Consider the following 14,149-nt stretch of genomic DNA (forward strand, 5'->3'; position numbering starts at 1 on the left):
GGATAAAATCTTTGTTATTTACAAATTAGGCTATTTTCATCGATAAATGTGTATTTAAACATTATAGTGATATTTTTATATTAAAAAACCAAATGAAACCGAAAAACTGACATTTGAACAAAAAGAAATCCAAATCGATTTTTTTTAAAATCTAAACTAAATTTGAAATAATTCGATTCAGTTCTTCAATTACTATACCTTGCGGACCTTGATTATAATACTTTGGATTGAGAATAGAAGAAGAGAATAATTACATAGATGATTAAAAAAGTTAATCAACGTGGCTTATTACTTGCAATAGTTCATGATTTTAGGTAAACTATGTCGTAATATTATGTTGATCATATTGACTGTGCGAATGTGACATAAATGCCTTCGTAATGAAATTGAAAAGGTCACGATTCCACGTTTTGGTATGTCATACGTTTTCATCAAAATTTTAATGATATTGGTTACTGGACAATTGCAAACGAAATTATAAGTCTCTTCACTAAAGTTATAGAATTGACCAAAATGAGTCTTATGATTGTCCCTTCCAACACACAGATTCTCAACTGAAGCCGAATTCTCAACTGCATGGACGAGCCGTTCCTCTCCGGTAGCTCTCTCCCTCCGCCGGAAAACAATGAAATCTGCATTTCGCCGCCGCCCATCACCTCATCGACCAACCTTCGCCGCTCCAAAACAGCACCAGCTATGTCCACAATCAATGAAATTCACCATTGCTCGCATCCGAAGCCTCCGCCGCAGTTTGCCACACCCTCAATCATAAAGCAGGGAGTGATTTGCTTGATCATTTACTTGAGCTTTGGTGTGGTTATATGCTCTTTGAATATGGACTCCTTCACGACCACTCGAACTCACCCCGTTGTAGATGCTTTGTATTTCTGCATTTTGACTATGTGCACAATTGGTTATAGTGATATAACTCCTGATAGCGCTGTGACCAAGCTGTTTTCCGTCGCTTTCATGCTTATGGGATTCGGGTTCATCAATATTTTGCTAAGTGGGATGGTTAGCTACATGCTTGATAAGACTATCAGGAGAGGGGGTGTTCATGATCCTACCTCTTACATCATCGATGTGAGGATACGGATGAAGGTGGCGTTGGCGTTAGGCGTTGTGGCTCTTTGCATTGGAGTAGGGGTTGTTGTGATGCATTTTGTAGAGAGGCTTGATTTGTTGGATTCATTCTATCTGTCTGTTATGTCTGTTACCACTGTTGGATTCGGGGATAAGGCGTTTAAGTCTTTGCCCCGGAGGCTTTTTGCCTCAGTTTGGTTGCTCGTGTCGACTCTTGCTGTTGCTAGAGCCTTCCTCTGCTTGACTGAGCTGAGAGTTGAGAGGCAGCACAGGAGGATGGCTCAGTGGGTGCTCGGGCAGGATATGACTTTCGCGCAGTTTCTTGATGCAGATATTGATAACAAAGGCTTTGTGTCGTGAGTGCTTCTCTTTGCTCGTGCTAATGAAGTTATATTATAGCTAAATGTTTATTTTTTGGCATTTGAATTACCTATGATTGATGCCTTGATGATTGTAGCTTGATACAGTTTTGTGGATAGTGCTTTAGAATGTCAATTTCCTAGAGAAGATATATAGGTAATAGGTTTCTTCTTTTGAAATATTTGTTTAGTGTGTAAGCAAGTTTGTGTGATATTCTGATACTTTAAGCAATAGTTATGTTGTTTTTTTATCACACATTCTGTCAAAATCACAGTACAATGTTTTTTAAAGTATCAAGTTGAAGCTAGTTCTCAAGTCTCAACTGCGTACGTTTGATTGTTGAATCGACTTCATGTTACTGTTTATTCGCGAAAACTTCTTGTAGCCATTGAAAGTTCACTCAAACATTTGTAGATGGCCATAAACCAATGGTGCATGGCTATTCTTGTAGTCACGAGTAGACTTGCTCGTTTGCTTACCCTTAATACGCACGTACACTCGTTTATTATAACACGACGTATTCTTGTAGTACGTACAATCTGTCTAATGAAGCTTGCATTTCACCTTCCTAAAACTGAATAAATTTGGAAGGTAACTAACTAAGTTGTCTTCCTTGCTTATTTCACATGTTTTGTTGCAGTAAATCCGAATTTGTAGTTTACAAGCTCAAGGAGATGGGAAAGGTATCAGAGAAAGACATTTTGCAGATATGCAAACAGTTTGAACGCCTAGATGCAAGAAACTGCGGAAAGATAACCCCTGCAGATCTTATGGAAATCCACCATTGATTCATATATAATTACACAAGATGAACTTCTCTCCTTCATTCATCTTTGATACAATACTTTCTTCCACCTTTAGACTATACAGTCGTGGGGCAATGATTATGCAGCTTCCCACGCAGATGAGACGAGCAGTGGTTAGATGCTCGGATCCTACAACTTGCTAATCGTTGTGATAGGCCAAGCTTCTGCTAGCTAGCTCTATACCAAGTAAAAGTTTCAGTTCTATCTTTGTATACGTGAGGTTATTGCCTAGAAGTGAGCTCTGTTTGCTTTGGATTGTGGCTCGTCTCTGTTAGTGTATATATGCAAAATGAATTAAGTAAATGTGTATATTAAACTTTAACCATTTTTATCTGTTGAGAATGGAATATTTTGTCGTGTTTTGCTTATTCGTTTATGATAGTATGTAATGTCTTAAAGGAAACAAGTTTAACTCTACTGCATAGTAGACTGGTCGTGGAACAAGTCATCATAGTTGGTGGGTTTATCATAGTTGGTGATGCAGTCGGCTATTTGCAGAAGTAAATTTCATAGCCAAGAGCCCAAGATATATTCACAACTAAAAGAGACTTTTTATACCTATCATGAACATGTTGCAATGCTTGTTCAAATGTTTCCTTACTTTACGAAACTAATGGCATTGGTGTGGTATATCATTGTACGGACCTAACGGTAAAATAAATCTATCATTTATGGTCATTTTCCCATTTTTATCTTTGTATTATAAAAATCCAATTAATTCGAAAAACACTTTATACCTTTTAGATTCCAGAGCTCAAAATGATATCATCACAAGTATCAAGAAAATAAAAAATACTTGTATTTGAGATTCTCTTTTTATCTGATAATTTTAAAATAACAAATTATTTTTTTTAATTATTTGGGTCAATCCATTTCACACTTGCTAGTTGCTACGTATTTTTTAATAACATTAAAAATGTATTTGATCATTTTTCATTTTCATAAAAACAGTTAAAATTTTATGTTCTGAAAATAACAAACAAGCCCCTCACAGAAACACTCGTCTCTCTCCAGTCACAACAGTTCTGGTCCTTCTGGAAGTAAAACACAGTAAACGCTTTGATATCGTAGTCGCAATCGCTGCTATTCCTCGCAATAATTTGTTCTGATTCCGACGACAAGCTGGCGATGGCGGAAAGCCGCCACAATTGATCGAAACGGAGAGCCTCGAGTTGTAGTTTCTCCTATCGTTCTTGATGGGGCTTGAATTCAGGCGCCGGGACTACAGAGCCGAGGAGCTGGTCCACTCGCTCCAGAGAGCGCGTGCTGATACTCACCCTCTGTCCGCTTCTTCTTCACCTCTCCAGGTCAACCACAAGTCGATATTATATGAATTTGTGATATAAATTATTAATTCAATTGTGGCTTCAGTAGCATTGATTTGTATGTTTTGGAATCGATTGCATAGCGTGTGCATTTTTCCTTTAGCTCTGTTCCTACGTTTACCCCTAGTTCATACGATGATGATGTTTGATACAATTGAGTTGCAGGTGGAAGAATGTGAAAGTGAAAAGGATGATTTCTGTGATCCGCTTAGAGTTAGTGATGGATTGGTGGCAGTTTCTTCTAGTGACGTACACCGTGAAGATGTTAGTACTGAGGCAACAGCGCCTTCTCAACTGAAAACGACGAAGGGATGGATCTCTTATAAGAAAATGTTGATGCAGCGCTTTCCCGTGTCTAAAACATCACCAATGTCAGTGGTAGGTATTTCTATTACTAAAACAACGTAGAAATTCGTTTTTTCGGGGATGTTTTGAAATCTTAGTCAACTATACCATTATTGTATCTATGTTTTGAAGTGGCATATTTAACAAGCTACTTAATCTTGTCCCCAGCAGGCATCTGGTGTGCACGCAAAGGGTAGCAAAGGTAGTTTATATCTGATGATCATCGACCTTTTTTCTGCTTCCCTTTTGATTTACAGCTTGTATATAATACTATGTAGATATTGGCAGCAATTGAGAAATCAGCAAGAGATTTGCATTCAGGAGGGTTGGATGATGACAAAAATTTCGATGATGAAGATGTTAAAGTAATCAGTCAACAGGAGCATTTATCAAAGTTGCATGGACTGAAAGATGAAATTAATCAGTATTGGTGTGCTGGTGATCGTGTAACATCGTTAAGGCTGTCAATAAAGGCGAGTGTCCCAGTTCCCTTTGTGAAGATGTAACATTGTTATTGTTAGGCTTCTTCTAATGTTGCCTGATTTTGAAGACCCTAACAACGATACACAGTTATTCATGCATATGTATAATGATATATGATGGTGTGTTTATGTACATGTGCATGCATTCTTTCCCTGTTTCTTTGTTTTTCTCTCAGTCCTCCAGTGTGTTCAAGGATCAGGGTGTTTATATGAAAGATGATTTCATCTTTTGTGCTCCAATGCATATCATCGTGAACCTTATTGGGGGATCTGCAATCTTTTTTTTCCCCCATGTCCCCCAGTCTTCAAACTGAGTGCCTTTGACAGCAAAATGTTATTTTCAGGCTGTGAGGTCTCTAATGGACTCATCTGCCATCCAGATTTATCCAACTCTTTTCGTTTTAGCAACTGATATAATGGACATGCTTGGTGATCTTGTGTGGAACCGCATCAAGGAAAAAGCAGAGATCACTGAAGGTGGGTGCTCTGTGACTCTGTCACAAGAATATTTCTCTTTCGTTTGGTATTGATATTATGATGCGCTTACTTTATCTCCCCCCCCCCCCCCCAACTTCTGCCTCTGTACATGTTTCTTTTTACCAAGATCTTGTGAAATATGTATGCTCAGACTCACTGCCTACTGCAGATTTAATTTTACTAGGTCTCCCGGAGGGTAAAATCAATATTAAATGATCAACATTTTAAATGTTATCAGTATGTCACGATCATTCCAAATTTCGGTATGATACTAAAATGCATTGACTATAATTGAAGTCAATTTGTATTACCTGGTGATGGTCTATAACTAATCAAATGTTTATGATTACTGAAAGGTGTTTTTATGCTGGATAGTGCTAAGGAATAGCTATGCAATTGACAATCAAATGCTTATGATTACTGAAAGATGTTTTTATGCTGGATGATGCTAAGGAATAGTTATACAATGGAACATTAATGCTGATCCAAATCTTTTCACTATCATGCCCTTACATATATTATTTGTAAACAGCTAGAAAGTTTGTAAAGCTGCAAATCAAATATACCTTATCTTATTTACAGAAAACTTCAATGCTGGTGATATATGCTTTGATGCCAAAGAGACCTGCAATAACTGGTTCAGCAAAGTTGGATCTATTCGGGAGCTGCTTCCTCGCATGTGAATCTTCTACTTCTCTCATTGTTTCAGGCATACAGTATCATCAAGATGATTCTGTCACTTTGACTGCAGTATATCAATGTTAATTAAATAAAATTCTGTTGGGAGACTTTTAGTTTAACATCACTACATCATGAAGTGCATCACTTAACAGCTTTTTTAGCTTACAGATATTGAGAATGATTTTCTTGTCGATCAAAAAACACATACCTCGATAGAAACCGACAGATTCTGGTCCACCACCATAAGGAAATATTGGAGCAGAAGTGTAGCAAGCGAGATACCAAGTGATCTTAATTTATCTTAATTAGTAATATATTCATTCTATTTTTTCTCAATATCTGGCTTTATGGCTTGCTATGCTTCTGTCAGTATCTTTGTCTTATGGCGGCAGACTCATATTTGGGATTGCTATCATGATTTTATTCTGCTACACTTTTTAGCTTAATACTGCAACCTTATTGATATTCAATTTGACTAGACTAACTGGTGACAAAAGCTGTTATTATTATCCTAACGATACTTCTGCAGAGGTGCTTTAATACCCCATTTACTATCCATTATAGTCTAATGACTCTAACTATGATGTATTCAACTTATTAGGAACCTTTCGTTCTTTATTGATAAAGTAACAGTAAAGGTTTGGCAAATTTCATGATCACACAATGACACAAGGGACTGACCCTAGTTAGAGTATTTATGGTCTGAATTAAAAGTTTAAAACTAAACTCCATTCAAGGTTGTGCGGAACTCCTTGATGAAGCTTTCATGGATAATCTCAAGAGCTGTTGTGCTTAATCTCTTGTCTATTTAGTATTAAGTTTTTTGTTGTGGTTCACTATTTTCCTAGCTTGATAGTTGTTCTTTGATTGTTTAAGCTATTTAGAACTTGCATTGCTGCCTTGTTGGCGCTTCCTTCATGACCACCCTGAGAATATCCTTAAACGCTTGGTGGAGATGACGAGGGGCATTGCTGATCCTCTGGCATCGGCTTATTGTCGCCTATACCTGGCTCAATGCTCTCAAAGATTATCCCAACATGATACAGGTGCTGATTCCTGATCTTTATTACAACTTTTTATATAATGCTAAATGTACTCATTCGACGACTATGATAGTTACCAGCTGCCACTTCTACGTTATGTGCTTAGACTATATTCTACTAAGCTACGTTCTCTGTGTTATCCTTGATAAAGTTCATCTCTACCTTTTCTTTATGACAGATGATTTTGAGAATGCTATATGCAGTAAATTAAAAGTGGAAGTGGTTTAGTACTAATCCACATAATATGTAGTAGATCCATTTTTAGCTTTTCCTCATTTCAATAAAATTTTGAACAAGACTTAGACCATCAAATGTATGGTTTAAAAACACTCTCGATGCATTATACACACTGACAAATGCAGTGCCTGAATATTGTAAGACATGATATTTTTTCAAGTTCTAATATTCATGTAGATTTGATCTTTATCCTTGTAGTTGGTTTATGTTCCATTGTTTCTATCAAATTCTGTGCGCCCCTTATAGCAAGGGATTCTGCATCTTGAGACAGGTTTTCTTATCGCGTGCATAAATGACCTGAAACTGGTACTCGTTCGCCTCACACCAGCAAGAGAAACCGTGAATGGGAATCTTTCTGGAAATAGTCAATTACTGCTTACTCTGGTTGAACCTGCTATAGAGTATATCATAAAATGTTTATTCAAGGATCTAAAAAAGGTCAGTCCAGATTTTTCTCTGATTTTGCTCCTTTGTTGGTCTATTGTGATGGTTAGGTTAGACATGGTAATGCTTGGTTGTGTACTCCTCTTCATAAATTTGTAAAAATCTTCATCTAATCTAAATAAAAAAAATACTCCAGTTTGAAAAAGCACTCCGATAGTTCATAGTTGATGAAAATCCAAAAATTGATGTTCTAATACAAGATTCTGTGAAATAAAACAATCAGAATACCTACCTTGAGCTAGGGAATAAGAGTTCTGGAAAGTTGCACAACTTTTCTTGTTTATGGAAATCTTTTGACTGGCATAATGTATTAGAATTGAACCAAACACTATATACTAATATGAATTAGAATACATTCCCAAGCAAGGTTCGTTGCCAATCAAATGAGCCTAGTGTAATATTTATTGAAATGTTTTCTCTTCCATGGATGAGGATGACCATAGACATACTTTGCCTTATGGACTATGAATATTTTCTTGCAGATGGAAATTAGTAAAATGCTTCTTGCACTTGGATTGTCGAGCAATCTGTCAATCTTGTCTAAAAATCATTCATGCATATCGGTCGTCCTTCATCATATACTAAAGGAACTTCCAGTTGAATATATTTGTTCTAATGCCGTGGAGTTGCTACAACTTATAGAGATCACTGATGATAGGTCTTTTGATCAGGTACATGCCTTCACATTCACATACAGTGGGGTTCCTGCACTAGTAATGCCTTGGTGTTATTTTAAAGTTATTCTCTGACAGATCTATTCTTCTCTGCAGTCGTTAAATTTCAATTTACTTGGACATAGGCTATGTGAATTGGTATCTCAAGTGAGTAACGTCCAATTATTGATCGATAAATTTATCCAGGTATTTCATTACATTTGTAGAACATTTGTTTTTTTGTTTCATTCTTCCTAATTTCCCCATTGGTTAAACAGATTGCATCTATCTTGGACTGAGATGCTTGTTTCTGTTTCTCCAAAGTTATTCTAGACAATATAATAATCTTCTCCTGGTTTTACTATCCCGACAATCATTGTTTGATCTCTAATACTACATTTATTATTTAAATTATCACTCTTAGTCTGAAGCTACTGGTCTCTTACACAATGCCTCACTTCATTTTAAACTAAAAGTTGTATGCAACTTCAACCAAGTACAAAGGGAGCAGTGTAGAACTTGTATGTTGTCTCTGTGTTCTAGTTTCAGATGTTCTCTAGTTTTTTTTTTGTCAGTAGAAACGTTTTGCTTCTCTCTTATTGTTTAACTATACTTGCATTTCAGGTTCTATCTTGTTGTGCAAATCTTCATGCATACTTGATGCTTGCAGATGCTTATTTGGATATAATCTTGGAGAACCATTTGGTAATATAAAGCTTCATAATGTTTTATTTTTGTTGTATGTGACTATGTGTTCTCTTCTCTTGATACTTGTATTTGTTTTGGTTTAAGTCATGTTGCTGATTATTAGCATATAGCCTGATCACTAAGGACATTCTTTTGGTAAAGGACTGGAAGACGTTCTGGCTCAAGTATAATTTAAAATAGAAAGTTCATGATGTTTGCTAGAGCCCTAAGCCTTGAAAAGTATGCAAGTGAACATGTTTTGTTGACGTCATATGAGAAAAGCTGGATGCTGCGTTTCGGTATGGTTTCCTTTTGTAGTCAATCATGTCAGTAATGGCAAGTCAAAGTAATATTTAATACTGTTAGTTGGTAGTTTGGTTTTGATGAAAATGAAAGGTGGGTACAAAACATCTTTAATTTTCATCAAGTATAATGGTAATTATATGGTACTAAGTACCTATATGTATGTGTCCCAAGCATTTTTCTTAATTTTTTAGCTAATATGGCTGGTTTTTTTGTAGATTTCTGACATTTCAAGATACTCGATTCCTTCATTGGCTTCATTTTCATGTGGGTTTATTAGTGCCTGAATTCATAAAATCTCCCTTAAACTGACCCATTTTTGCAGGACAAGCTCCTAAATGTAATACTGGATGGAATATTGGAGCGTGTGAGGGATGAGAGGATTGGTGAAAACGAGTTGGTTATACTGCAATCAGTTTTCTTGAAAATTCTTACTCATTTTGGTGACATAAAGAAAATATTGGCATTGGTATACTTCAAACTATTTTTTCTTCTATGTGCAATTACTTCACTACTGTCACTTAGCTTGCTTTCTGTTCTTCAATTTCCATATTTTTGACATAGTTTAATCCCAAATTTCATTAGAGCACAGGGTCATGTATACATTGGCTTCTTATTAACTACTTTGACTGACTGCAATTACATCCGATGCTCTGCAGAACCATTTTATTGACATCTTAGATATGATGCATGGGAGCACGAGAAACTCTATCAATATGCACATTCTTAATATGGCAACTAGGTACTATCTAGTCCCTTTACTTGAAATTTGGCCTTTTTGTTTCATGTCAATTTGGGGGGCATTTGTTTTTTATGATTGCTAATTTACATGATTGAGTATTTTTTTTTCTCATTACTATGTTTTCTCCAATCCTACCCTTTTAATGGGATATGTATTAAGATAATCAGCTCAAATGATTGAAATTATCATGTCCTTTGGATATCCTAAGTTCCAATCCATCTTAGTAAACAATATATTAGCCTATACTATATCTATCTAGGCTAATTCTAAAAATAAATGCCCCCTTGGTGTTACTAACTGAAACCCAAAGTACTTGATGCCAAGCTCTTTGGTTTGAAGGTAGCATTGACTGGTTTTTCTTTCAATGAAGTTTATCATCAATCATTTCAGATTGAATTTTTGCATGTCATGTGCTGCATACAGCGTTAAATTGGTCTGGAGGATTTCTTTCAATGCAAAGGATGGAGAAACTAAAAGAAATATTGTTCGTCTAAGTCTAAAAAATAAATGGGTGATTATGATTCAGTGAAAACATGATAGCTTAGCGAGAAACATCTATTGGAGGGCATCATGGTCCACGTACTGATGGGCAGACTACTGGATCCTAGAATTGTTTATTAATTACTTTTGTTAAAAAACAAATATTTGAATAGATATCAATCTTGACAACTTTACATTCCTCCCTCTACTATTGTTTATTTTTGCTTTCTTGTATATCCATTCGGAGGTTAATAAGCTCCTCCCCAGGAATGGTCAAATTCAAGACCCGATCATCATTGAGGTGCTACTTGAAGTTGCTCAGGCATTATACAATGGCTTAGACTTCTCAAATATGAGAAAGGATGAGTATCAACATCCATCTCGTCTGATTTCTCGTTTTGTTTATATGGTAACCTGATATTCGTAAAGTTGTTTTATTTGTTAGTATCGTTATCAAGAATTTACTACCAGATGTCTGCGCCTCTAACTGTTAGGTTGACCATGGGATAGAAGTGGAGAGCCATTTGAGGTTCCTTGCCCAATGTCGTGGAGCATTTTCTAGCATTAATGAACTCCAGGTTTCTAACCCCGTTTTGTTTTGTTTTGTTTTGTTGTATCTCTTTGTGTAGTGTGTCACACCATTGAATATTCTTTCACTGATTTGGTTGTCTGGCTGAAGGGCTATTTACTTTTGTAAGTTTGTTTTGCCATGGCAATGTGCTATCAAAAGAACATCAATGTTTTCTGGAATCTTATCATTTTCACCTGTGGCTGAACTCATTCTTTGACTAAATGATGATACTTCAGTACTTCACACACTACATCGTCTTCCTGCATGAACTCAGCTGAAACTTATAAAGGATTAACAAAAGGGTTTTTCTACTGAACCATTCATGAACAAACTGACCCCATTCCTCCTATTTGTTCCATACCTCCTGATCAGGAGATATCTTGAAGAGTCTTGTATATTTTTTGCGTCATAGAGTTAGATATTAATTGTATGATTCAACTCTAATTGTTCCAATATTAGTTTTCTCTTACTGTTGCATGTTGCTGATTGGTTTCATTTGCTACCTTCTTTCTTTCTTGTTTTGTTTTCCACTTGAGGGTGGGGATCATCATTGATAACTAGATATCAATTTGAGTTGATTCCTGTGTGGATTGTCTAACATTCTTTCTGACATTGTTTTGTTGCATATGTAACACATGCTGATAGACATGAGAATCCCAGTGTAATGAATTGATGTTAAATTTGCAGGAGAATCTTGTTCATTCCAGCAACAACTTAGCCATTAGAGCAATGAGAAATGGAAACAGTAGCATAAGTTTTGTCAAATCATGCCTGGCATTCAATGAAGTAACAATACCTGCTATTCCGGCTAACTTAAGGCAGTTGAACTTATATATTGAAACAGCGGAGGTACAATTTCTGCTTTGTATAATCAGCATTCTTGTTATTGCACCCAGATGCTTGCACTTCCTAGTCTTCCTGCTTATCAGGTAGCGTTGCTGGGTGGATTTGTTTCTCATCTGGATGGGCTTCTAAATGCAGCAGTCAATTGCTTGGAAATGATTGATCCAGTCAATGGTTAGATATATACTTCTCTACCAGAAAAAAAACTTGTAACTTGGTGCAGATTTTGACTGAAAAATCATTCAGAGTAACATTATTCAGAAAACAGTAGTAGACTAGAAAATTAGAATTTTTTAAATTTTAGTAGGTCATTTTTCAATGGTAGCAAAAACAAACGTCGATGGTATTTCATGTAGTGAAGGTGAAAGTCAATGCATGTATTGGAATATGTATGATCTGATAATCTTAGAGAACCCCAAATCGAAATGTGTAAAGTTATCTTACCTGGTCATTTATGCTCTAGCCTCTTTTCACCTTTTCGTCATTAGTAACCATCATAGTTTATGTTATGGCAACTATTCTAATTATTTACTTGTTTTATGGCTTTTTACCACAAATTTAGATACTGAATCAGTGTGTTGCATGTAGTTATGCAGATGGCGGAAGATGGCGATGAAGCCATTTCATTAATATGTAAGTTATGCGGCCTGTTGGTGATGGTCCCAGGTAATTTTGCACCATTTTTCAGATTTTCTGGATTGATGACTGCTTATGGGTTAGTGATGTAAGTTTTACTTGAATGAGCTCAACTTAGCTCTAAATTTTTGACCTTCAAATTCCGCTGATATGCTACTTTGTCACTGAAGGTGGTGTTGAACCAGAAGTAACCTACATTCCCCAGCGTTTGCTGTCTCTCCTTAACTCCCAAGCATGGTGATTCTTCTGATCTGTTCACCTATTTGTTGAACTTTCTTACTCTAAAGTTTTACCTTGGTAGTAACATGGTCGCTATACTTTAGGATATTGCCGAGAATGAAGGCCAAGATATTCTCTGCATTTGTTTTCTTGTCTGCAGCACAATCCCAGAATCAATTGCTGTACCATGCTGTGAGTGGAAAGGTAAGCCTGTTAGGTTATTACTCCAATTATAGCTCCGGCTCCCTATGCACATGATTTACCTTGAAAGTGCAGACACCCCAGATTACACATATATAACATTTGTTGTTCCTGGGTCTCAGCTACAAGATTTAGTTTTAGGCTTTCCCAGAAGAGCTCTTTTATATTATTGAAAGTTGTGGGGCTTTGATTGTATACATGGGGGTCCTCTCAAACAAAGTCCCACTTTGTGTTAAGTGAATCATATCATGATTAAGTTTGTGGCATGGCTATGATATCAATGTTGGGGTCCCGGCCTAAAGTGCGGGCACCTCTCATCTCAACACTAGTAAGATATTTTGTCCGCGTAAGCTCATAACCGGCATGGTTCACCATGAGGCAGTATTGATTATATCCACCATGTATTAATAGGAATCAGCTGTGCTATTAAGTTATTCTCTGTTTTTTCTTAAGAATAATTCTGTAAATTGTTGTTTATTTAAGTGTTTTTGGGGTACATTTTTGGGTCCATCAGGTGTGTCCTGGACTGTCTTTAAGCCCGAGAGAATTTGTAATTAATTAGTTCCCTTGACTTCATTAATATAATATCTTGGACGTGGTTCTCACATGCATACTGTATCTTCATTTTGTCTCTCCAGGTTATTTGTAACTACCAACTATTTGTTGGATTCCCTTCTGATCATCAAGAACTACTGTCTTTGTCACGTATTGCTCTTCAGGGCATTCTAAATTGTGTGATGCAAGAGTCTTCTAAGGTAACAGAGTCTCTATGGATATCTTTTTTTCATCTATTTCATTCTGATTCGTGTCAGTTCCTCCTTTAGTTACTGCATTTCTGTTATGTTTTTTGAGCACGTTCACTTGGTACTGATATGTATCATGAACGTGAATACCGACTTGCGACTTGCAGGAGCGAGGAAAATTGGCTCTCGAAAGTTGTAACTGTGTAGCTTCATCCTTTATGGTTAGTAAACGGATACATCTGATTGCATTTTATTCAACTATATAAGAAATTACAACATCTTACGATCTTGGTTTTCCAAAAAATTGGAAACAAATTATGTTCGTGTCCCATGTGTTTCTGTCTAGTGTGGATTTCCACCATTATCCAGCTGCCCCATTTTCTTTTAAAGTCGTAGATTAATAGTATATTGCTTATATTATTTTCTCTGATGCATGTTTAGGTGTCTGATGAAACATTAGAAGCATGCTCCAAGTTGGTGGAAATAGCCAAGTCCTGCTACAGTGCAGACGACAAGTTTCTACAATCTACATTGAAGTTTTTAAATGCTTCCCAGTTTCACTTGTAGTGTAATTCCGGAACCTGTGGGTTAAGAGTTCAGTGTATGATTTTCATCGCTCGAAGTCTTGTATATTTGTTATATGATTTACTATCATTCAAAATCCAGAGAAAAAAAATAATGTGTTTGTTGCTGGTAAATATTTTTGTTTTTCTGTTCAAGTCGTTGCCCTGCTTCCTTGCGTCTCTTCAGCTTCAAGGCTGGTCTCTAACTTTCCCTTATAGGTGGAA

At 36.3% G+C, this 14,149-nt stretch overlaps 2 protein-coding genes across 6 annotated transcripts; both read left to right on the plus strand.

The window, feature by feature from the left end:
• Positions 1-531: 531 nt before the first annotated feature.
• LOC125218077 (two-pore potassium channel 3-like) lies at positions 532-2,231 on the plus strand. Its single transcript, XM_048119673.1, has 2 exons — positions 532-1,439; positions 2,084-2,231. Exons 1-2 carry the CDS (start codon positions 577-579, stop codon positions 2,229-2,231), a joined length of 1,011 nt encoding a protein of 336 aa, XP_047975630.1. The 5' UTR covers positions 532-576.
• Positions 2,232-3,235: 1,004 nt separating this feature from the next.
• On the plus strand, positions 3,236-14,059 carry LOC125221659 (VPS35 endosomal protein sorting factor-like). Of its 5 annotated transcripts, none has more exons than XM_048123846.1 (23): positions 3,236-3,556; positions 3,740-3,952; positions 4,088-4,121; positions 4,208-4,392; positions 4,746-4,878; positions 5,461-5,557; positions 6,436-6,605; positions 7,111-7,277; positions 7,766-7,954; positions 8,054-8,143; positions 8,561-8,641; positions 9,252-9,395; positions 9,586-9,668; positions 10,416-10,557; positions 10,643-10,726; positions 11,407-11,568; positions 11,649-11,736; positions 12,151-12,228; positions 12,369-12,435; positions 12,522-12,621; positions 13,257-13,373; positions 13,529-13,582; positions 13,803-14,059. In XM_048123846.1, exons 1-23 carry the CDS (start codon positions 3,446-3,448, stop codon positions 13,926-13,928), a joined length of 2,715 nt encoding a protein of 904 aa, XP_047979803.1. In that variant the 5' UTR covers positions 3,236-3,445; the 3' UTR covers positions 13,929-14,059. The 5 variants fall into 5 exon arrangements, with proteins under 5 accessions (XP_047979803.1, XP_047979806.1, XP_047979802.1 ...); XM_048123849.1 differs by having other exon boundaries at positions 4,091-4,121; XM_048123845.1 differs by having other exon boundaries at positions 4,091-4,121; positions 13,257-13,372; positions 13,513-13,582.
• Positions 14,060-14,149: the final 90 nt, after the last annotated feature.

This window comes from Salvia hispanica, chromosome 4, assembly GCF_023119035.1.
Source record: "Salvia hispanica cultivar TCC Black 2014 chromosome 4, UniMelb_Shisp_WGS_1.0, whole genome shotgun sequence".
Classification (NCBI taxonomy): domain Eukaryota; kingdom Viridiplantae; phylum Streptophyta; class Magnoliopsida; order Lamiales; family Lamiaceae; genus Salvia; species Salvia hispanica.

Bases quoted from the DNA above. Each gene is read 5' to 3' on its own strand.
- LOC125218077 (XM_048119673.1), top strand. From the start codon at position 577: ATGGACGAGCCGTTCCTCTCCGGTAGCTCTCTCCCTCCGCCGGAAAAC. The intron at 1,440-2,083 runs GTGAGTGCTTCT...GTTTTGTTGCAG, and splicing joins GATAACAAAGGCTTTGTGTC to TAAATCCGAATTTGTAGTTT.
- LOC125221659 (XM_048123845.1), top strand. From the start codon at position 3,446: ATGGGGCTTGAATTCAGGCGCCGGGACTACAGAGCCGAGGAGCTGGTC. The intron at 7,278-7,765 runs GTCAGTCCAGAT...ATTTTCTTGCAG, and splicing joins TATTCAAGGATCTAAAAAAG to ATGGAAATTAGTAAAATGCT. The intron at 9,669-10,415 runs GTACTATCTAGT...GCTCCTCCCCAG, and splicing joins ATTCTTAATATGGCAACTAG to GAATGGTCAAATTCAAGACC.